Source organism: Mastigoproctus giganteus, chromosome 11 (assembly GCF_048544385.1).
Source record: "Mastigoproctus giganteus isolate SK-2022 chromosome 11, ASM4854438v1, whole genome shotgun sequence".
Classification (NCBI taxonomy): domain Eukaryota; kingdom Metazoa; phylum Arthropoda; class Arachnida; order Uropygi; family Thelyphonidae; genus Mastigoproctus; species Mastigoproctus giganteus.
In genome coordinates, this window is record NC_143585.1 from 29,272,619 (window position 1) to 29,297,943 (window position 25,325).

General features: G+C 37.9%; 1 protein-coding gene across 3 annotated transcripts in view; it reads left to right on the top strand.

Moving 5' to 3' along the window:
• Nucleotides 1–8,150, top strand: part of LOC150077842 (NPC intracellular cholesterol transporter 1-like) — a 671,091-nt gene extending 662,941 nt beyond the window's left edge. For all 3 annotated transcript variants that reach the window (XM_090384813.1, XM_090384814.1, XM_090384816.1), the window contains 3 exons: nucleotides 482–641; nucleotides 1,449–1,534; nucleotides 7,420–8,150. In XM_090384813.1, the coding sequence (XP_090240939.1) occupies nucleotides 482–641; nucleotides 1,449–1,534; nucleotides 7,420–7,431 (258 nt within the window). In that variant the 3' untranslated portion in view covers nucleotides 7,432–8,150. The remainder of the gene's footprint in view (nucleotides 1–481; nucleotides 642–1,448; nucleotides 1,535–7,419) is intronic.
• The last annotated feature ends 17,175 nt before the right edge of the window (nucleotides 8,151–25,325 follow it).

Here is a 25,325-nt window from a genome sequence, read left to right on the forward strand (position 1 = left end):
CTTGATACCCCTTCCAAACATTTTGGGGGACCGCAGTTTGGCAAACACTGATCTATATTGTAACATTTTCTAGTCTGTTTGTCTAACAGTGAGGTGCACATTTCTGGTGTATATCTCTCTTTTAAATTCATGTCGAGCATATGTAATGGAACCATATTAAAAATTTTAAAAAATGAAGTTCCAAAATTAATTCTTTCAGGCAAATCCCAGTTATGCATAATAGTTAAAATTTTAATTAATAGTTTTCAACCTGGAAAAGAACTGGAATCTATATTAAAAAATCGTCCACAGTTTAAATTCTAACAGATCTGTGTTGACCAGTCAGTTTAATGTATTGCAAATAATGTATAAATGGTATTGAAATTTCTTTATGCCTTATGAAGAATATAAAATTATGCTCTAATAAAATTGGAATAATAGTATTAATTCCTTATTTTTGATATATTCTTTTTTTTCTTTTTCTTTTTTTTTTTCGTTTCAGGTACTCTCAGGAATCACTCTTACAGACTGTGGTATCTTAGTCCTGGCTTTTGCCAAATCCCAGATATTTCAGATCTTCTATTTTCGTATGTTTCTGGGAATTATAGCCTTTGGCACCTTACATAGTCTCATATTCCTTCCTGTTCTACTGAGTCTAATTGGTGAATATCATAGTATTCCTAAGTAAATGTTTAATAGTGTTTACATGCATGTTTGCACACAAACACAAAATCTAGCATGTTTACAACTGTACAATAAATATGAACTCAAAAGTGCAGTAGAGGTAACTTATTTCAAGGCATACATAATGTCTGTTTGCATTATGACCTTATTAGTATCATAAGCTTTTAAGTAGCAGCAGAAAACTTGCAGTGTTATACTATACTTTTGATTATGTACACTTATTATTTTTTTTTAACCAGTACTACAACCATGATGTTAATTTATAAATTAACATCGATTTGTAGATTATTTCAAATGGTAGCCATTTGAAATAATCTTTAAATTCTGCCTTGCTCAGGCTTTTCAAAATCCTTTAAGGCTAAAATTGACAAATAACTGTTGCTAATTTTTAATGATATTACATTGCCTGTATCCATTATTAGACCTTTCTGATATCATACGTAGGTGATCTCAGATTATAAAAGGTCAAAAATTTGCCATGGCATGTCGTCAAATTTCGGTTAATCATTCATTTGTCTGGGTGATTGTTTTCTGACCAAATGATTGCCATATGCTAGAAAGAACTTTTTTCATGAATGAGTTTTCTTGTTTTCCTGCAGTATTAAATTTTTCTGCTAAGTGGATTTTTTTATTAAATGCATTAAGAAAAAAAACCTATAGAAAGGAAAGCCTTTTATTTTCTATTTATTTCTTTATTTTTTTACCTTTTTACCTTTTTTATTTATTATGTTTATGAGTGTGCATGAATAAGAGATAAACATACTGTATTTAAATTATTTTCCCAGGTCCACCAGTAAACAGACAAAGGATGTATAATCATATACAATTACAGGGTGTTCCCTCTCAGGCTCGAATTACCCAAGCATCTGATGTAAGTATTAATATATCACTTAATTCAGCAATGCTAAGATACTTTTTAAAACCAACTAATTTTAGGCAAGTCATCATCAAAGGTTTTTAAAAAATGAAAAATTATATCTTTAGCTGATAAAAGTAATTATCATTATTTCTTGTAACAACAGACAAAATGGTTAAATCAAACTTTATTATAGATAAAATAGAATACAATAAACATAAATAAAATTCAATAAAATATGCATAAATAAACACATTAAAATAGTAGCTTTCAGGGCAAGGTGTCTCTTCATCAGCTAGCTAGTTTAAGGTTTGTGCTCCTACTGTATATGGTGTGTGCAGCTCCCTAGAAGGAAATTATATCCCATCATTTCCGGGGCAAAAATGCCTATTCCGCGGTGAAAACTTATATACAATGAGTAATACGAAAGATGATGGCTGATCATGAAATCACAACTCCAGTGTCAGCAATAATATTCCTTGTGTGTAATGAATTAAATGTCACAACAAGGATCAAGATTATGTTGTTTGACCAATAGTGCTCTGCAATGGCAGAGCAGTCAAAGTTGGCAGTGTGGAGAGGCCTCCCCCCCATGTTTTGAAACACAATCTCTAACCTCTTGGCAGTCTCACCAACATAACATATCCCACAATCTGGACAAGTAATACAGTAAATAGAACCACCTCGCAGAAAAGGAGGAATAGGCGTTTTCACCCTGGAAATGATGGGGTGTAATTTCCTTCTAGGGAGCTGCACACACCATATACAGTAGGAGCACAAAATTCTGGCAAGGTGTTCAGATGTGCCCGGATAGTAGGAGAATGTAATCAACACAGATAAATTCATCATCATGAAGGGATGCAATTGGGTGGCAAAGTCACGGACTTATAATTCACATTTATCCAGAACATTATGGATAAATGTGAATGTATATCAGAAAAAAATTCAGTGATAATTATATTTATTATTTAACTATTTGTTTAAGTTGGTGTGAAAATGGCCAAAAAAATTAACCTCCGGAATTAAAAAAAAAAAAAAAAAAAAAAAAGTAAATAAAAAAAAAAAGGCCGCTTCTAATTGTAACGTATCTGTCAGGCTTATCAGCTCTAGATACAAAATTTTATTTTGTATCAAGAGTCTATATCCTTGACTTGATCCTTGAGGTTGTCACAGACATTCTCTCAGATATGCCAGACAAGCTGTTCTTGCTACCTGGGAGTCTAAAACGCTGATGGAACTGATATTCGGGTGACACTTAAGTCAAGTGGACCCAATTTCGGAGAAGTCCGGACGGTCTGACAGCCAAATCCTCTGCTTGCACCTTCACGATGGTGGGACTGTTAGTAATCCTGGGTATAACCTCCATGCACAAGTACATGGTGGGTGACCACCCAGGTGTGAACCAACGTAAGCAGGGGTCGAGGTGTGGCGCCCACACCACATGGAGGAACACCGCCCCTCTATGTTACCAGGCAGTACTAGGTGGTAGATGACTCTCATCAACCGGTGAAATACCACCACTTTGCTTATTGGAGGCTTGAAGTGGTGGAACGCATGTTTAGTCTCTAGAGCTAAGTTCCGGCCAACCCTTCCCTATCTCTTCCATCATGCAGTATGATTGATGATTTTTGAGGTTATGATGACTGTCGTGGCGAGATCCAATATTCCTTACATTTCGAGAGTACAGCTCTAAAACGGTGTTCGCAGGCCAGCCGCTAGATAGTACACCGGACCAAACCTATTGGTAACTCTCTAGGAGGCTTCCGGATCAGCTAGTGTATAATCTTGCTACCTCTACTCTGCCAGATAGTGACTGGAGGGAGCCCGAGTAGTGTGTATGCGGGGAGCATTGTCGAGGCCACGTTATGTCAAGGATCTGGGTATATTCTTACCACATGTACGCCATATCCAAAAATTTCATTACTTCATACAGCATGTCCCACCCACTTTTTCTTACTATTGAATACACCATGAATTGTCAAAATAATAGAGCAAGCTTATCTGCGAAAAGATCTAAACCTCCCAAGGACTTCCTAATTCATTTCACAAATATACGTGGTCTTAATTCCAATCTCAACGATGTCCATTTCCACTTGCAGTCTTCCAAACCCCATGTACTTTTTCTGACTGAATCTCAGTTATCAGTTGATTCAACTACTTCTCATCTCAGATGCCCAAATTATTTGCTGTATGATTCCTTTCGCCTCAAAGGTGGTACTTGTGCATATGTCCGTTCTGATATTCCCTGTCAGAGACTTGGCGATTTGGAATCTCCTCTCTTTGATCTTCTCTGGCTTAAAATCTCTCTACCTCATTGTGTCAAATTCATCTGTTGTCTCTACCGTTCTCCCAACTCCACTAATCACTTGGATCTCTTTGACTTCCTCTCTTTGCAACTTGACTTTCTCCAGTCTAACTTTCCTAACAGTGAGGTAATTTTCCTCGGTGATTTTAACGTTCACAACTCCAGCTGGCTTCCATTTTCTAGTCACACCGACCCAGCAGGTCGAGATGCTGAGGCTTTTGCAATTACTAATGACCTAGCACAGATTGTTCATTTACCTACAAGAATACCGGACAATCCTAATCATACAGCCAATACGCTTGATCGTTTCTCACAAACAACCCTTCTAAGTACAAGGTCGAAGTGAGAGGTCCTTTAGGCACTTCAGATCACAACTTGGTTGTCTCTTCTCCAATGGCACCTCTATCTCATGGCTATTCCCAACCTCGTATTGTTTGGCATTACAAGAATGCAAAATGGGATGACCTGCGAGACATCTTTTCTTCTTTTCCTTGGTCTTATTACTGTTTCAAAACTTCTGATGTCAACGTTTGCTCAGATCGTGTCAGTGAAATTATTCTTGCTGGAATGGAATCCTTTATCCCACACTCCACTTTAAAATCTCGTCCTTTATCTAAACCTTGGTTTTCCAATAAATGTGCTAAGGCTGTCCAAGAGAAGAATGTTGCATATCGTAATTGGCTTGTTTCTAATTCTTCAGTTTTATTTTCTGCCTACACCAAAGCTCGCAACAATTGTAAAGCAGTTATTAATCAGTCCAAACTAGAGTTTGAACAGGCTAAGAGTAGAAAACTTGCTTCTTGCCCTAATGGTAGCCGAGCATTCTGGTCTCTTGCCAAAGCTATTGGCCGCAACTTTTGCCCATCTCTGCTCCCACCTCTGTCCAAACCAGATGGTTCTGTTGTCACTGCAGCCAAGGATAAAGCTGACCTGCTAGCATCCCATTTTTCTTCGAGCTCATGTATTAATGATCTTGGTAAAACACCCCCACCATTCCTAACACGCTCCATTCAATGCCTCCTGTGGTTTTCCATCAAAAGGATATCAGAAGGATTTTGATGAATCTTGATGCTAAGAAAGCTCCAGGTCCTGATGGTATTTCTCCACTTGTTCTCAAAACTTGTGCTCCTGAACTTACTCCTATTCTTTGCCGCCTTTTTTCACTTTCTTATTCCAAAGGTGTTTTTCCTTCTGCTTGGAAATTTGCTCATATCCAGCCAGTTCCTAAAAAGGGTGACAAATCCCTCCCATCCAATTATCGTCCCATTGCAATTACTTCTACTCTTTCTAAAGTAATGGAGAAATCAATTAACCGCCAACTCTTAAACTACCTAGAAACCTTCCGTCTGATCAACGATCGCCAGTATGGATTCCGTCAGTGTCGATCCACTGGTGATATTCTGGCTTATGTTACCCATTTATGGACTAATTCAATGGAAAGGTTCGGTGAAACACAAGTAGTTGCTCTTGACATCTCAAAGGCTTTTGATCGTGTTTGGCATAAAGGTCTTCTAAACAAGCTTCCATCTTATGGTTTGCCAACTGTTTTTAGTAATTGGTTATCCAGTTTTCTCTCTGATCGCTCACTGAGGGTGATGGTAGATGGCTCTCTGTCTTCTAACTTCTCCACTAATGCCGGTGTCCCCCAAGGTTCAGTTCTTTCCCCCACTCTTTTCCTCTTGTATATCAATGACCTTCTTCCATTGACTGGAAATCCTATCCATAGTTTTGCCGATGATAGCACATTGCATTCAACTTTCCATTTTGAGAAACCTTGCCCTGCTCAATCAGCTTCAAGTTCACAAAAATCTGCTGCCAATTCCTTAAATGCCGATCTTCAGGTAATTCTCCAGTGCGGCAAAGACAACTTAGTTGATTTCAACCCTTCTAAAACTCAGTCTTGTCTTATATCTCGCAAAAAGGATTCTTCTGCTCCTATGCTTATCTTTAGTGACACTCCGATTTCTAGGCAAAATGATATATCTCTTTTGGGGATTACCCTGACTTTTAATCTCTCTTGGCACAAGCACATTACAAATATTGCTTCCTCTGCATCTAAAAAACTTGGTTTTCTCTTTCGCTCTCGGCGTTACTTTTCTTCCAAACAGCTGCTCACTCTGTATAAATCGCAAATCCGCCCTGCCATGGAATATTGTTCCCACATCTGGGGTGGTGCCCCCAAAACCTCTCTCAGGCTTCTTGATTCCATTCAGAAGAGGGCAGTTAGGTTAATTAATGATTCATCTCTAACAGAGTCTCTCCACTCGCTTTCTCATAGACGTACTGTTTCTGGTGCATGCCTCTTCTACAGATTCTTCCATGGGCACTGTTCTTCTGAATTGGCTTCTATAATTCCCGCTCTCTCTTTCAAAACAGTCCGAACACGTGCTGCCACCAGCCAACATTCATTTACTGTCCAACTTCAAACCCACAGAACCAACTTTTCATCTTCCTCATTTATTTATTCAACTGCCGTTTTCTGTAAAAACCTTCCTTCGTATGTATTTCCTGAAAATTACAATCTACAGAAGTTCAAGTCCAATGTCAACAAATATCTTCTTTCGTCTTCTCAACCTCCAACCCAAGCACGGTACTAAGTACTATAGGTTCTAATACCTCTCGTGTTTGGGGTTCTCATAAAAAAAAAAAAAAAAAAATATATATATATATATATAGTTTTTGTATCATCATCTGTCATCATTCCACTATTCCACAGGTCAATGTATGAAGCTTCGCCACTATGCCCTGTCTGTGTACATCTCTCAGTTGTCGATTTCACTCCAGTTTCCTCCCCTCTTAATGACATTGGTCTTTATCATGTCCTGCCATCTCATTCTTGGTATCCCCCTTGGTCTTTGCCCCTTAACTGTAAATCACTTTCTTCTTTGCAAACATCTCTCATCCTCTTGTTGTCCAAACCATTTCAAATGGGACCTTTCAATCCTGTTATCTAGGTTTCAACCTGAATTCTCTCCCTAATCACATCATTCCCGATTTTGTCATGTCTTGTCTTTCTGTTTATGCTGCTCACAAATCTCATTTCTGCCCCCCTGCATTCTGCTTTCATCCTTTTTCCTCATAGTCCAAGTTTCAGATGTATAAATCAGAATTGGTATGTAATAGGTCAGATATATAGCCTGTTTACACTTCAGTAGTATGTTTCTGGTGCAGATCAGATCTCTTGTCTGCCTATAGAAATTCCCACCTGCTTGTATCCTACTTATTTCTTAGTCTATCACTCCATATTTTGTAATGGTGCTTCCTAGAAACTTCAAGTTGTTAACCACAGCTCTTTCCCTGCCATTGTAATGTATTCATCAGGCTTGCCAACTGATTACCATAGTTTTGTTAATCAGTTAAAAAAAATGAATAAGAAATATTGAAAAATAGCTTTTTTTTTTTTTTTTTAAATTGTGGTGCTGACTCAATCCCCACATGTGCGATGGTGTTTCAAAAAGTCATATGCCCTCCGGTGGGTTAATGTAGATTATTTCAAAGGAATATAGTAACTAAGTCTCATTACAGCCTAAAAATTATGTGCAATGAAAAATGTTTTGAATGTTTTGTCCTTTTAAATATAATATAATTTTTTAAGGCATCTATGTGAAGATAGAGAACAGAGGTGCTACCCATTGTGAATAGGAAGTTTTAATGTCCATAAATTTCATTCAGAAGTTCCAGCTTAAAGAAGTGGCCAGCCAATTTTCATGAAGTTTGTGTATAGAGAAAAGGTAAAGTGGTTTAGTTGAATAATTTAGTCACTCTGCAAGTTGTCCACAGTCACATTCCATACCAAGTGTAATTATAAAATGGAACATATTCTTAGTTCCTTTTGGACAGTGTCCTTTGATTTTAATTTTCAATGTAAAATTAAAAAAAATTGAAGTAGTAGTTTACATATGTAAATTTAAGTGTAACATTACAGTGAAGTTGGATAGCAGTCAGATTGTTAAACTGTACATGACTGAGTTTACACAAATAATTTTTTGTAGTTGCAGAATAAAATTTTCAACTAGACATAGTCCAAAGACATCCTACTTTTTAAGTTTAGTAGTTACATCAATATGTAACCTATTTTTATATTAAAGTCATGGAATGTACTAAGTTCTCATCATTAGATGACATGCCATATTTCTCTTATTTTGCATGTATTTCTGTATAGTTCTGATTCTGCTGTTGTATATTATGCATCATTTATTGTATTCAACATTTGAATCCAGTTCAGCATCATCTGTAGTTTTCATCGAAAACATTTTTGCTTATTTGAATGCTGTTCCTGCATATTTTAGTCTCTCTCTCTCTCTCTCTCACTCACATTTAAAATGAATGAAAACTGATTTTTTTTTAAAACATAAGAATATAAAGCACCTATATGTTTATTTTAATTCAATTAGTTTCTATAAAATATACTTTGAATTGAACACTTTGGTAATAAGATTACGTGCACTCTGTCATGAGATTTTGATTTGCCCTTGAAAATATGAATGATTTATGTAGTTTAAACTATTATTAAATTGCACTGTTTGGTAAAACTGATTAAATATAAGTAACAGCTTTTCATATATTCAGAAAACAAAAAGAACTGAATTAAAATCTCAGTAATGGTATTAATATATTGTATGGTAAACGCTAAAATTAAACTAGTGTAATTTGCAGTATAGGGAATAAAAATGTAATGTAAGTTCTGTGTCTTTATATTGAAGAAAGGGTGCATTAAAGGTAAATTCCTTCATTTTATCTTCTCTGTAATTAAAAATACAAATGCTATTCTTCTGCAATATGAGTCTGAATCATAGAGAGAGAGAGAGAGAGAGAGAGAGAGAGAGAGAGAGAGAGAGAGAGAGAGAGAGAGAGAGAGAGAGAGAGAATGCAGACACCTCTACTGCAGTATGCATGTTGAGAAATTTAATACCCGTATATGCAACTATTAAATGTAAAGCATTTTTAACTTGAAGTGCTGCTTTGTATATTATTATAAAAAGCCTTTTGAATAGCTGTTTATATTTGTGATGTTATTTAACTTTCCTGTCAGTGGTTTTTAAAGCTTGTGATTTTTAATTAATTCATCGATACTGGGACCTTTCAAATGATGATCAGCAGGTTCTTTGAAAAACATAGGTATTAGTCAAAATTAAAAAAAAAAAAAAAAAAAAAATGTGCGTAGTAAATATTTGAAGTTATTATTTATGATGCTGTTTTATATCAGAGTGATATTTTAAAAAAATTCTTTTATCAACTTAGGAATTCATTTTGAAATTCGCTCTTGCATTTGCATTAGAAAGACTACGGAGAAAAAAAAACTGTCAGGAAAATGAAATAATTGTGAAAATGTTTATTCCTTTATGTAAAGATTATTTATTTTCTCCAATTTTGTGGAGAAAATGTGCACTATTGTACATTTTGTTTACTACTACGTGAAAGCTCAATAAATTGTCAGTCTCTGTGAATATTTGCTTCTGATCATTTTTTTCTGCAAAACTTAAAAAAAAAAAAAAAAAAAAGTTAAATGTACAGTGTGTTATATTTTAGATACATTTGATTTTTTTCTTCTTAAGTTAACTGAAAATTTTTTTCTTTTACTGTGATTAATAGAAGTGAAAAGTAAATTATTTTTTTTCTCCTTATCAATTAATTATTAAATTCTAATTTTATTGGAAACAAAACTCTATAGATTTATGTTCTCTACTCAGTTTAATTGCTGTATAATATTTATTACTCTTATCCCATATACTTTTAAGTATCCTTTCAGTCTCTCTTCACAAGCAACACCACATTCATGAGTTTCGCAGAACAATACACACACACACACACACACACACACACACACACACACACACACACACACACACACACACACACACACACACACACACACACACACACACACACACACACACACACACACACACACAAAGTGTGCACAGACTGTCTGAAGCTAACAATACTGCATTAAAACTACATTTAATATGTGAATTTCTTTTCTACATACAAATTGTATGAAAAAAAGAGATAATGGCTGGATTTATTTTATCAAATTTTAATGATAAAGCCCCAAGTATCTCATTTACTTTAAGCTTTAACAATTTCTCTTCCACCTTCCTCTCAGTTATAAAATTATTTAACTTCCAGTTAGAATCAGGCATACTTTTGGTATCCATATCCTTAAAAACGTGTTTACTGCCATATCACAATAAGTGCCAAATCATACTATAATTTTAATAAATAAAAGCCCTCTGAGATTGTGTTTTGTTCTTCTGAGCTTCTAGCAGTGCAAAATTTGTGTTCCATGAAAGATATGTTCAAAAAAAAAAAAAAAAAACATATTTATATACTGTATTTTAAGATTATTATTATTAGCCAAATGGTAGAAGGAAGCCTGAGGCTTATGCTGCACCAGCCAAAAAAAAATTTGAGTTACCCAGAGAGAGAGAGAGAGAGAGAGAGAGAGAGAGAGAGAGAGAGAGAGAGGAATGATGATGATATCAGGCTCAGGATATCATCATTCTTCTCTGAGTGTGCCAAGCCCATACTCACCAGATGTGAGCCTAGTGGCCTGACTATATACTTAGTGATCACTGTATTATGACCACCTGACGTTGAGCCCATACCATGTTGGTCCACCAGTCACACAGTAAAAAAAAACCTGCTGTGCTATTTGCCCAGGCATAGACTCCACTGGATGTCTAAAGACATCCATAAGGAACTGCAGCCATGCTGCCTTCAACACTTTTCACATTGTGTCCATATGCCTCAATTCCTTTTCCAAAACATCCCACAGGTGTTCAAATGGATTGAGATCTGCCAAACCAGGAGGCCAGTCAAGATGGATGATATCTTCATCTGCCCTCACCAGTGGAACATTGCTCCACATGCACTAAGGGTCCTTAGTTCTTTCCAGCAAAATCAGCCCCATATTAAGCACCACCACCACCACTTGCCTGGATAGTGGGCACCATTCACAATGGGTCCATAGACTTGCACCACATACAAAGATGTCTGCTGGCATGTTGCACCAGGTATTTGGACTCATCCAACCAGCACATGTTTCCAGTCCTCCAGTGTCAAACCACTGTGTTTTGATACCATAGCATTCGCCATTGACAGTGATCAGCAGTGAGGATTTCTTGCATCATCCATTGTGGAACCCCATACGTCCAAGTATGCAGCACATCGTCATTTAGGATATTGTACTTGCATTCCCATATTTGTATTGCAGTGTTAACTGTGGCAAAGTGATCTGACGTTGAGCCCATACAATGTGCTGCGCCCTTCGCTCTCTCCACAAACATCCACCTTTTTTAATCACTTGCAGTTTTGCCAGCGGGGTGTGGTTTGACACCATTCTTTGTACATGTTAACCACAGTGGGCCATGAGCAACCGAGAAGACATGCCATTTCCAATATGGAAGCACTTGATGCACAAGCTCCCACAATTATGCCCTTTTGAAACTCCATGATATATTTACTATATCCCATAACCACTTATTTATCACTTTGACCTGCACGATCAAATGCAAATTACCACTGCTCTGGTTTATGAAGCTGTTTGGCTTTTCATGCTGCATGCTGTGTGGCATTGTCTGTTACGGATGAGATGGTCATAATTCAGTGATCGTGGAGTGTATGTCAGCAAAGTTTCTTTATCAGATTCATATCTGTTTTTGTATTATTATGAATCATCGTAATGAATCTTATTTTACAGAATGTGGTGTACAGGATTATCACAAAAGAATTGAACGCTTTGAAAACATTATTACTAATAAACCAAACAATGCAAAAACCAAAGTTATACTTCTTTAAAGGTTTACTAGTTTTCCTAACCTAAAGTGTTTAGTGTGGACTATGTGGACCATACCTAAATTGATATGTGACCCCATTCTGTATTTGCATAAGGTTGCTGCATCAATGGATTTCCATTTAAACAGTATGCTTAGACAATCCTTGTGGCTTCAGAAATGTAAATTTTTTTATTTTAAAGTGTTAAGTTCTTTTGTAATAATCCAATATTCATATTAATTATATGAAAATAAATTTTCTGTATACTCCAGGATAACCATATAGAGACAACCACAAGAGTTTAAAAGACAGAAAATAAGAATAATTTAGCCATCATATATGGGCTTGAACCATGGTCAACTCAAATGCATATACTATTGCCCTCACATTTGCCACTTGGCAACATCTTAACTATCCTTTTTGGTCACAAGGAGTTGATCTCCCTAGCCATGTTTACATGGTTTGTTGTGAAACCAATTTTAATATCTTAAGTTACTACACTAGAATTCACACTCATGACTGGAACAGTGCTGCAAGACATCTCAAGCCAAATAGTGGTCCAAGTAGATAATTGGCTAGTAGGGACAACACATGAGAAAAGGCAAAGCTGCTTGGGCATGAAGCTACCTTCTTAAACTTGCACCAAAGTTAATTGTCATCAGTTTCTCTAACAGACTTCATGTTGCATTGTAATTACTCTGTGATTAATTCATGAAATGCATTCTTCATGTCTTTTGTATATTCTTGTAGGCAGCTATATGAGCATTTAAATATCCGCTAACTGATTTGCAATGTAAATTTTCCTTGAGAAAAGGGGGAGAACTGTCAGTTTGTTTCAGCAGTGCTTTGTAAATAAGCAGCACTTCTTTGAAGTGGCATTTTCCAAAATTTACATAGCCAGTCACCTCTAATTCTCTTTTGAGCAGCTATGACTCTCCTGTGCCGACCGGGCTAGCCGAGTGGGTAAAGTACCTGCCCGGCAACCCAAAGGTCGCGGGTTCGATTCCCGCTTCGGGCTTGGATCAAAGTACTGCAAAAACCTTGGGAGGTGCAATATGGCCACAGAAGCCGATGCGCCAACAACTACCAAATCAAAAAAAAAAAAAAAAAAAAGACTCTCCTGCCAATTAAACATATACAGTATACATGCAAAAAAAAATTTAAGTTAATCACTTTTTATTCAACTTTAATGCAATAAGAAATATAATTATTACTGCAGAAGCCACATTACATAGCTTCTGTAATAGGAAGAATAAACTAATCATAACAAAACAGTACAGGTAGTCACTGGGAACAGTGCTTTCTTTGCTTTTGCACAGCAAAGGTTATCCTGCATTCCAACATAAATTATCAGACTCTGGTTAAAATCCGTAGGGTAATGGGACAAATTTCTAACTCGCATTCTATTATTTTTTTCTTAAGACTTCTTTAATAGTTTCTAAAGCTAAATTAATATAGCAAATAAATGACTGATTTTTGGCCAAAAAAAATAAAAATGCAGCTTAATTATCCATCTTATTCACCAGATTTAATGAAATATTTTGACTTATCACTGGTTAAACTTTGCAAGAGGGCCAGCTTCAACGAGAGTTTGCTGATAAATACTAGTAAAGGTATGTTTATTAAAAAATAGGTCTATAATTCATTTTTAACTGGTTTAGATTTTTTGACTTACTATGAAATGTCATCTGTAACTGAAGAAATATGTCTGAGTACCTTTCTGTACCCATTACTGCCAACAGCAGCAAACCATTTTGGGCATCATGACAAACAGATGTTGTGGTGACCATTCAGCTTCTGACAACCAAATGTTATTATCCCTTTCAAAGTCTGGCAGCTGTATGTAACGTCACCTTGCATTGCACCCTCATATATGGTAGTGATGGGCATAATCAAGAGGTTTTGATTGGGTCAGTAAATGGATTTTGGTTATGGATTTTTGGTAATCAGGTGTGCGTGCGTGCACGTGCGTGTGATATTGGCCATGTGGTATAAAGAAAGGCAGAGCTCAAGCTTTAGTTTTGCTAGAATTAGTTTGACTCTATTTACTGGCATTTTTTAAACTTTTTTCCATAATTCAAGTAATTAATCATGAATCATTTGATTTTTGCCCATCATTAGTATATGACCATTTTACTTTTTATTACTATTAGCTCCATCTAATACATCATCTAGTACATCAAAAATGGTTTTATCAGACAATAAGTAAAATGGAAACAACAATCATAGACATAAATATATTTCCCTGGAATATTACATACATACAACATTGTTCTAATGTCATTAATATGCTCCCCAAGAAATCATAGTCTGCAAAGGGAAAAAAAAAAAAAAAAAAAATAGCCACAGTCCGTTATTAATATGAATGTTGGATGCAATTTTTCCTTATTCAAAGCGACTGGCCAATTGAAGAGAACTGATGCCAATGATCAGAAAGAAGCCACCATTTATTAACAGTTATTCTTGCAATATGTTCAAGAACTGGACAGAGTATATTCAGTTGCTTTAGATGTTGTGTAAAAAAGATGGCATATACCTGCAAGACCAATAAAGACATTGAAAGTTACGAGGGAATAACCAATGTTTCTTTATCAAGCCTTGACACTAAAAGCTCTGTTCAAATTCTGGGGCCAAAATATTCTTTAAAAATTTGCCTTTGCAAATAGAAAGTAATACATCCAGAGAATCAGGTGATGAAGACAGAATGATGACCACCAGTAGTCAGATTGCTGCAGCAATTACCTTTAAAGTAAATTTCTGTTTGTTGAGGGAGGGGATGAGGGGCTGCAGAATCACAACTGAGCTTAAACACTATAAATATTTGGTGTTAAATCAACTTTTTCCTTCTTGGGTAATACCCAAACATCCTACTCTATACATAAATTTGTGTGGGGGGGGGTGAGAACTGAAAGCACCTGGAATTGGAATGTCATGTTCCCTCCTTAACTCCCATCCTGAAAACTTCCCAGGAGCTAACAAATTAATGCAGAATTGAACTTTTTCCATATCAAGTAAAACACGCATCCAAAACAGAGTGGTTTATTATTATGACAATATGAATACAATTTTACACAATGTGGGCATTTTATTAGGTATACAGTAGAACTTTGATTGTCTGTCAGGGTATGGGGCAGTGACCATGATGGATAATCAAATAGATGGGTAATAGAATATGTACATTAAAAATGTTATACATACAATCGACCAGGTCATCTAACTTGTTTATTTTATTACATAACACATAACCTAATGAAATTTAACTAAACTTTAATTATTATTTTTTACCGGGTCATCAAAAAGTCAGTATAGATATCTACATACATACCTATTTTTAATATTTTGGCTGAGTTTGGTCTAGTAATGTCATGTCATAAAAAAATTTAAAAGAAAACAATGTTACATACATACAAAATTCTTCTAATGTCATTAAAGAAATTTAAAACAAAACAATATTACATAATTAAATTTCTCTTCTAAAAATGTCAGTCAATTTCTTTTGTTCATTACCCCTCGAGCCCTTTTGGGAGGCAATGTTACAAATTTTAAGCAAAAGTATTACTTGCGTAGCAATCTGCTTCTTGTACCTCGAACCACTCAATGCACTTGGACAGTGTAGTTTGGGCTTCACAGTGGATAATGTTTGTTCCATCAGCAGCAGCTTTTTCTTCTTCAGTTTCAGAATCATCTGAAATAGTCATCACTCTTTGCAATAATTCATTGTGATGCAAAAGCATCTGATGTCCATATCCAGCCAATCATTTACTTCCTCCAAAATATTTTTAAAACCAGGAACATTCGAACATAACTGCAAAATTTCAGTTTCTTTTGCACTGGTTTCTGTATCACTTGAATTTCTGGGCACAACTTATTCCAGTTTCTTTGTATTGTTTGAACTGGAACATCATTCCAGGCATCAGTGGCATTGAAAATTGCATCTTTTATAGTATACTGTTTTCAAAACTGCATCACATCTAATTTATATTCTGCCGAAACAAGTTTTTGAATGAACGTTTTGCGATAACGACATTTCATACTCTCAATCATGCCTTGGTCCATCGGATGAATGATAGATGTGTTTGCTGGCAGAAAGTGGCATGATATTTTGCAATCATCACTTTTTAAATCCCACACATGTATGGGATGAGTAGGTGCATTATCCATCAGTAGCACTCCGTATTGTGGTAAACATTTTGATGCCAAATGTGATCCTACACATGGTACAAATATTTTATGAAACCAATCATGAAATATATCTTAGCTCATCCATGCATTGTTTTGTGAGAAATATTTAACTGGCAAAGCATTTAAATTAATATTTTTAAATGATCAAAGCTTTTTTGGTTTGTTTAACAACTAAAAGCAATTTGACTATTGCTCATTAGCACATACCATTATACCGATGCAATCTTTTTGCATCTAATATCCCGGTGCCATATGATTAGTCATTGAGCCCAGTGTCTTTTGAGGTAGTGCCTTCCAAATTTTTTTTTTTTTTTTTTTTTTATGAAAATCCCAAACAAGAGAGGTATTAGAACCTATAGTACTTAGTACCGTGCTTGGATTGGAAGTTGAGAAGACAAAAGATGTTTGTTGACATTAGACTTCAACTTCTGTAGACTAATTTTCAGGAAATACGTATGATGGAAGATTGCCAAAAAACAGCGGTTGAATGAATAAACGAGGAGGATGAAAAGTTGGTTCTGCGAGTTTGAAGTTGGACAGTAAATGGATTTTGGCTGGTGACGACACTTGTTCGGACTGTTTTGAAAGAGAGTGGGAATTATAGAAGCCAATTTAGAACAGTGCCCATGGAAGTATCTGTAGAAAAGGCATGCAACAGAAACAGTAAGTCTGAGACGGTGAGTGGAGAGAGAGAGAGAGAGAGAGAGAGAGAGAGAGAGAGAGAGAGAGAGACATTTAGAAATGAGTCATGAATTAACCTGACTGCCTTCTTCTGAATGGGATCTAGAAGGCCTGAGAGAGGTTTTGGGGGCACTGCCCAGATGTGGGAACAATATTCCATGGTAGTGCAGATTTGCGATTTGTACAAAGTGAACTTTGTACTTTGAGCTGTTTAGAAGAAAAGCAACACCAAGAGCAAAAGAGAAAACCAAGTTTTTTAGAAGCAGAGGAAGCAATATTTGTAATGTGCTTGTGCCAAGAGAGATTAGAAGTCAGGGTAATCCCCCAAAAGAGATATCATTTTGCCTAGAAATCAGAGTATCACCAAAGATAAGCACAGGAGCTGAAGAATCCTTTTTAGCATTAGCATTAGTAGAGGCATTTGATGCAAGAAAGCAGGCTTATGCAGCATCAGCCAAAAAAAAAAAAAAAAAAAACCCACTTCCACTTCACCCCTCTGTTCGTTCAAAATACCTGTCCAGCTGAGCCTTAAACTTATTTAGGCTGTCAACCTCCACCACAAGGGATGGCAGTCTGTTCCACCAACCAACCACCCGCTGGCTAAAGGCAAATTTCCGCACGTCTATCCTACATCTGTCTTTCCTCAATTTGAATTTATGCCCTCTCAGGTGATTTTTCTGAGCTAGAGGAAGAATCCCATCAGCATTGAGCATGCTTAAACCATTCAAGGCTTTATACACCTCTATCAGATCACCTCGCTGGTGCCTAGTCTCCAGATACTGTAATTTGCAAAACTTAAGCCTTTCCTCGTAAGAGCACCCCTTTGTTCCATTCACTAATCTTGTTGCCCTTCTCTGTACTCGTTCCAGCAGCTCTACATCCTTCTTGAAATGAGGCCTCCAGACCTGTATACAGTACTCTAGGTGTGGCATGACCATTGCCTTATACAATGGAATAATCACCTCCTTATCCCTGCTGGAAAAATTCCTGTATATCATTGACAATACTCCATGAGCTACTCTTGCAGCCCGTCTGCACTGCTCAGAGAACTTCATATCTGCCTGCACAATCACCCCCAAGTCCCTTTCATTCTCTACCACTGTCAGTGTAGTACCACAGAGTTGATACGTTGCCCTGGGGTTGCTGTTTCCCATGTGTAGTACTTTACATTTGTCAATGTTAAACTTCATTTGCCACCTCTCAGCCCATCTGCTCAACCTTTCCAGATCCTGTTGCAGCAGTGTAGTGTCAGTAGTGTCCTTGACAACCCTGCCAACCTTCGTATCATCTGCAAACTTGGACATTAAGCTTGATATACCATCATCAATATCATTTATAAATACAGAAAACAATAATGGACCCAACACTGAGCCCTGAGGGACTCCACTAATAACATTAGTCCACGATGAGCAGTGTCCATTGATTACCACTCTGTCTTCTCACACTCAACCACCCCTTTATCCATAGCAGCAATTTGCCTCCAATGTCACACTGCTCCAATTTGTGTAGCAGTCTTCCATGTGCAACAGTATCAAAAGCCTTTCTAAGATCCAAGTATATAATATCAAAGTTATTCCCTGCATCCAGTTCTTTTGTGACTGCATCATAGTATCCAATCAAGTTGGTCAGGCAAGACTTCCCCTTAACAAAACCATGCTGTGTCTGAGCTATAACTGAAGTCTTGTCTAAATGATCCTGCAGTGCTTCTTTAACCAGTGCCTCCATTAATTTTCCTGGAACAGAAGTTAAGCTCACAGGTCTATAGTTACTTGTGTCAGCCTTTGATCCTCCTTTGTGAATTGGGGTCACATTTGCACATTTCCAGTCTATGGGTACCTCCCCTGAGTCCAAGGAAGCTCTCATAATTATGGCTAAGGGTTTGCTTACTTCCTTTGCTGCCTCCTTTAATATAACTGGATAGATCCCATCCACCCCGGGTGCCTTTCTTGTGTTTATCTTCAACAGTTTCTCCTCCACTTTACTCCCAGTTATTTCAAGATTCTGTAGCTTACTGCTAGAGTTGAATACACCTCTGGCATTCCCCTTGCTGAATAACTCCTCATGTGTGAATGTCGATGCAAAATATTCATTTAGTTTGTTAGCTACCTGAGCAGGATCATCAACAGTTGACCCATCAATATCAAGTGGACAAATCTGATTCATCCCCTTCCTTCTAGAGTTTACATAAGTAAAGAACTCTTTGCTGTTTTTCTTTGCATCCCTTGCCAAGGATTTCTCGTAATCTGCCTTCGCCTGCCAAACCTCCTTTGTAACTTGGTTGCATATCAACTTGTATCTATCATAGGCTTCTGTGTCATGTGTTAATTTGTAAGTATCCCATGCATTTTTCTTCTCTGCCATATGCCTCATTAGTTCATCTGACATCCATTTTGGCCTAAACCTTGAACAATATTTCTTAGTTGGTATGTAAAGCCTAGTAGCTTCCAAGATATGTTCTTTGAATGCTTCCCATTTTGAATTTGCTGTTGGTAACATCATCAGTTGGTCCCACTGTATAGAATTTAAATACTGTCTCAGTCCATCGTAGTCGCCTTTACGGAAGCAATAACCCTTCCCTTTACCCCTAATGGTAGTTACCTCTTTCAGTAAATCCCACTTCAGCACACTGTGATCACTGCCACCTAGTGGTTCATTTATCTGCAGATTCTTAATGCATGAAGAATCACTGCTGATAATCAAATCAAGAGTATTACTCCCTCTAGTTGCCTCCTGAACATGCTGATGTAGAAAACAATCATCCAATAAATCCACAAAAGCCCTGCTAGTGTGTGAGTAACCAGCCCCCAAATTCCAGTCAATATCTGGGAAATTAAAATCTCCCATTATAAGACTCTCTGATTTACTGGCCCACTATTTCCCTGTACAGTTCCTTATTATACTCATCAGAGTCATTAGGCCTATAGCACACTCCTACTCTCAATTTTGATCTCCCAATGCTTATGTCACACCAAACTGACTCAACACTGCACTGTCCAGCGATGTTGACTGGCTTCACTTCCTTGGTTTTTATGTGTTTCTTAACTAATAGCATAACCCCTCCCCCCTTCCTATCCTTTCTGTAGACGTTGTACTCCCCAAATTGCAGTTCTGCATCCGTTATATCTGTGTGACACCACGTCTCTGATATCCCAACAATATCTGCCTTTGATGTTTTGAGCAATACCTCAAATTCATCAAATTTATTTACTAAACTCCTAGCATTGGTGTACACGCAAGTATACCTGCACCTGTTTCTATTCTTAGCTACCCTAACACAACCCATGTGTTTACTTGTACCGCAATGGCTCCCAGCAGTCTCTGAAATACCATGCATCTTGTTTTTCAGGCTTCTGCTCATTCTAATAGAAGCAGTGCAAGAATCTCTTTCACCTCTGCCAGTGGCTACTGTCAATCTACTGGTCTTTGTCTCCCCCCAAGTTAGCAGTTTTCCGACCCACCTAACACTGCCTCGATAGCATCAGCAAATATTCTTGCACCCTTTCTATTTAAGTGTATCCCATCCCTGTAGAAGCAATCTCTCCTGTTAACAAGTACAGTCCAGGCTGAAAAAAATTCTACCCCTTGAGCCTTGCACAATCTTTCCAGTGCCGAATTGATCGACAAGGCTCTCATCATATACTCCCTCCTATCGTGTCTGGGCAGAATTGCAGACACTTTCAAATTCAACCCTAATTCTCGGCTTTTGTTCAACAGTGACCTGTACTTGTTAAGTAATTCTGCCGGTCTCCTACTCTTAATATTATTAGTGCCAACGTGTACAACTATATCACCTTTTGTGCCCTTAAAAGATGATATTCGCTCTACAACGTCATCAACCTTTGCCCCTGGCAGACATACCCTGGTCCTGTTCCACCTATCTTTTTTACAAAGCATGTTCTCCGTTTCCCTGACAATAGAGTCACCAACAACTACTAGTTCCTTCGGGACCAGCGCATTCTGCCTTGGGGGTTGCCTCTGTGTCACGCGATGCCCAAGTGCAAGCTCTGGCATTGATGTGGGCAGCTGAGAGCTTGATGGGCCCCTCAATTTAGTTTCTTCGAGGGCATCCACCCTGTCCTTCAAGCTCTCATATAGGCCCACAAGAACGCCGAGTTGTTGCCTGATATCGATACACTCCTTGCATCGCGCACACACAAAGACAACCCCCTTGGCAGTATCATGTCCCGTACCCGATTGCTCTGCAAACATCAAGCAAACAGTGCATTTTATAAGGCTGTGAGTCAGAGGACAACTGCCCCCCTCAGTTCTGCTCTGAGCCACAGCGCTTCCATTAGCTTGAGCCTTTTGCTTTGCTGCTCTGGTCTGAGTCATGATTCTATTAATTTATTAATTAATTATAATTAATTGTTATGTTATTAATTATGTTAAATATAATTAATTATATTACGTTTGTAATCTAAGTCGTTATATGTATTTATTTAAACGTACAATTTAACTGCTAACGAAGTTCAACTAACGCTATCTAGTACGGCATACAACTATCGTATCACAATGGCGGGAAAATTACGAACGCTAGCGGAGTTGAAACACGTGGAAACTTTTACCGATACTTTTATGCAATTACAAGGCCGAGTAAAGAATAAATACACCAAGTTAATCAGAAAATCACAAAATAATGTTATACTACTAAATTTAAATCAAACGTTTTAGAAAAACAATAATTTCAAATCAATAAATAAGAAAAATCCACTTAGCGGCTTAGAACACGACCGTCTCTAGTAGCCTCGTCCGAGATACAAGACAGGACTGAGTTTTAGAAGGATTGAAATCAACAAATGTCTTTGCTCCACTGGAGATCGGCATTTAATGAATTGGTAGTGGATATTCGAGAAGATGAAGCTGATTTTCCAGGGCAAGGTTTCTCAAGCTGTAAAGTGGAATGCCATGTGCTATCATCAGCAATACTATGGATAGTATTTCCAGTCAATCGAAGGTCATTAATATACAAGAGGAAAAGAGTGGGAGAAAGAACTGAACCTTGGGGGACACTATCATTAGTGGAGAAGTTAGAAGACAGAGAACCATCTACCATCACCCTCTGACTGATCAGAGAAAACTGGATAACCAATTACAAAAAACAGTTGGCAAACCATAAGATGGTAGCTTGTTTAGTAGACCTTATTGCCAGACACGATTGAAAGCCTTTGAGATGTCAAGAGCAATGGCTTGTGTTTCACCGAACCTTTCCATTGAATTTGTCCATAAATGGGTAACATAAGCCAGAATATCACCAGTGGATAACACTGACGGAATTTATACTGGCGATCGTTGATCAGACAGAAGATTTCTAGGTAGTTTAAGAGTTGGCGGTTAATTGATTTCTACACTACTGTAGAAAGAGTAGAAGTAATTGCAGTGGGACAAAAACTGGATGGAAGGGATTTGTCACCCTTTTTAGGAACTGGCTGGATATGACCAAAGTTCCAAGCAGAAGGAAAAACACCTCCTGACATCTTTTTGATGGAAGACCACAGGAGCCATTCAATGGAGTGTGTTGGTGGGAGGTGTTTTACCAAGATCATTAATACATGAGTTGGAAGAAAAATGGGATGCTAGCAGGTCAGTTTTATCCTTGAAATGTAAGGAAGTTTGGATCTCTCCGTGATGTCCATCATAACCTGAAAAGACATTAGTCATACCGCATGATGGAAGAGATGGGAAAGTTTGACCATAATTTGGCTCTGGAGACTAAACAGGGGTTCCACCAATTCAAGCCTCCAATAAGCAAAGTGGTATCGCACCAGTTGGTGAGAGTCATCTACCACCTAGGAGTTAAAGCCAGTCTCATTGCAGTTGTATATTTGGTCTTTAACCAAACATACGAATTTGTATATTTGAATACCAAACTTCAATCAGTTATTTCCTTCTGTAGTTTTTGACGATAAACAGAAATTGCTGCTCTATCTGCACTTAGCTTCTCACCCTGGATTGACAACTGTCAAATATCATGGCGATACTTAAATTTGCCCAACCGTCCAATTATAGCCTTGAATGAAGCCCCTCGATGTGGGCACCTGTATATTGTGAGGAGACCTCCCAGTGATGCCGCTGGCCTTCCAGATTAGCACCATTGGGATCTAACGCCCATATCTTGGTTCCAGGGTTACATCGTTGGAATCCGGCTGGTGGAGCCATGTGCCATGACCTTTGGAAACTCGGAAAGGGGGATCCTGGTGGTTGAGGGGCCAAGCCTTAATACACCACTTCGGCCCTGATTCGAAAGGCAAGACGGTTGATACCGGACTGGCCCAAATGGGATCAATTTCTGGGGTGGTTCTTAATGCTAGGGTCAACTGCATTCCAATAAGTCTCCCTCCCTTTGGTCCTGGGACGGGATCAAGTCTTATTGGAAATGTGGGTATGGTACTCCTAAGCAAACTTGGCATCCCAGTCGTGTATGCAGTACCTGCTAATTCACAAGTGGGCGTCCCCTTGTAGGGCTCCATGGTAGGTGAGGTACTTGGGAATTGGAAATTTTTAATCTTACTCCTATGAGTAATATAAATCTTACTTCTTCTGGGATCCCAACAAGGCCCTTACCTGATCAATCATCAGATGATAATGACACCAGTTCTGTTAAAAGAGCCAGAACTGAGGAGAAAACACCATCTTGACACCTCTTTTCCTCATTCTCCATTCCATCGGAGAGCAGTCAATTTGGAAAATGTCATCCTTTATCGAGAAATGATTGGATGTTAATGGCAGGATCACCTAAATCCATAAAACGGCTGCATTCTGGAGATATTTTAGTCGCAGCAGCATCAAATAAAATTGCATGCTGAAAAAATTGAGAGCCACATCTATAGGGAGAATACCAATCATCGTAACCCCTCACAAATGAACTAGTCACTAAGTGTCATCAGAGTGAGATATTCCGCCGATATCCCACGACTGAAAATTTAATATAATTTAAACGTGCACGTGCTAAAGCACGTTATGTCCGAAGTCAGAGCCAAAGTAAATCTTGGATTCGTTTTACATCATAACTCAGGTGGCTAGCTCAAAAATAATCTGGGATAAGATCTAGAAAATGAAGGGGAAATAACCACCAAGCCCTTCAGTGATCCTCAAGGACAATGGATGTCCAATTGCAGATCTAACTGCAGTTGCAAACACTCTAGGGGGAAACTTTTGCAAAAACCTCTGCAATAACACCATTCCCCCACAGTTGTTTGGCCCTGAAAGAGAAATGAGAATTTTCTATTAAAATTCTCTTCAAAAGGGCTAGAACCATATAATAAGACCTTTACATAGGGAGAGTTAAATCCAGCACTTTTTCTCACATCTGCAAGTGCTGTTGAGCCAAATGACATCCACTATTAAATGTGTTGAGCCAAATGACATCCACTATTAAATGATAACACCTCTCACCACAATTTTTCACCTTTTAATTTTTCTTAATAAACAATTTCCGGATTCCTGGTGAAAGGAAGGGATCCTAGAAATCCAAGTAACTATCGTCCAATTGCTCTGACAAGCTGTTTGTACAAGGTCCTGGAAAGAATGGTTAATTATCGCCTTATATGGTATTTAGAAACAAATGTCTGCTTTCCAGGACACAGTGTGGCTTCCGAAGAAACAGATCCACTTTTGATCACTTAATCCGAGCATCTGGTAGCAGTTTTCTTTGAATATTGAAAAAGCGTACGACACAGCCTGGCGATTTGGCATATCGAAAGACCTCTATAACTTTGGTCTTAGTGGTAACATACCTCTTTTTATTAAAAAATTTCTCTCGAATCGCCAATTTCAAGTCCGTTTAGGATCCACATTCTCTCGAGTATTTTGTCAGGAGGAGGTAGTCCCACAAGGATCTGTCCTCAAGTGTCACGCTTTTTGCAATCAAAATGAACTATTACAGAACAACTTCCACCCATTGTAAACAATGCCCTCCATGATGACGATTTTGCTTTATTTTGTCATTCATGCAATATGAGGGTCATTCAAAGGCAACTGCAAAAAACTTATCACCTTACATCCCAGCCTGATTATTGGCTAATGGTTCAGATTTGCATCACAGAAGACCGTTTGTGTACACTTCTGTCGCAAACGTAATCATCCTGACCCAGAATTAAGGCTTGGGAAAAACAACATCCCAGTTGTAGCAGAAATCAAATTCTTTGGACTTATTTTCGACAAGCTCACATTTCTACATGTTCATAAGCTTAGGACAAGATGTGTTAAGGGGCTTAACATCCTTTGTGCCCTTTCGTCAATTTCATGGGGTGCAGATCATTCTACCCTTCGTCTCTACCGAGCCCTTGTCCGTTCCAAACTTGATTATGGGTCTCGGGTTTATGGTTCTGCTAGAGATAGTGTACTTCGGTGGTTAGATCCAGTCCACCGTTAGGCCATTTGGACAGCCACTGGAGCTTTTCTCACATCTCCTGTCCAAAAAAAGCCTTTATGTTGAAGCAATTGAACCATCTCTATCTGTTCGACATAAGTTGTCTTTACAATATGCCTTTATATTAAAATACCTGCGCGATCATCCCACCTGGGCATCCGTTTGTGAGCCACATTGGGAAAATCTCTACAACACCCGTCGGACTGCCAACAAACCGTTTGGTATTCGCATTCAAGGACTGTTAAATGAACTAGCCATAACGGTAGACAACGTTGCTCTGTCACCAAGGCAATTGCTTTCATCCTGGCATGGCTATATTCCAACTTGTGACTTCTCCCTTAAGATCTGGGAAAAGGCTGCCATCTGTCTACCAGCAACTCTTTGCATCGCATAGACAGCAGTATTCTGACTTTCTGCCAGTCTACACAGATGGCTCGAAGTCAGAATGTTATGTGGGATCTGCTGTTGTTTCCTCACAAAACATTGTCTGATAA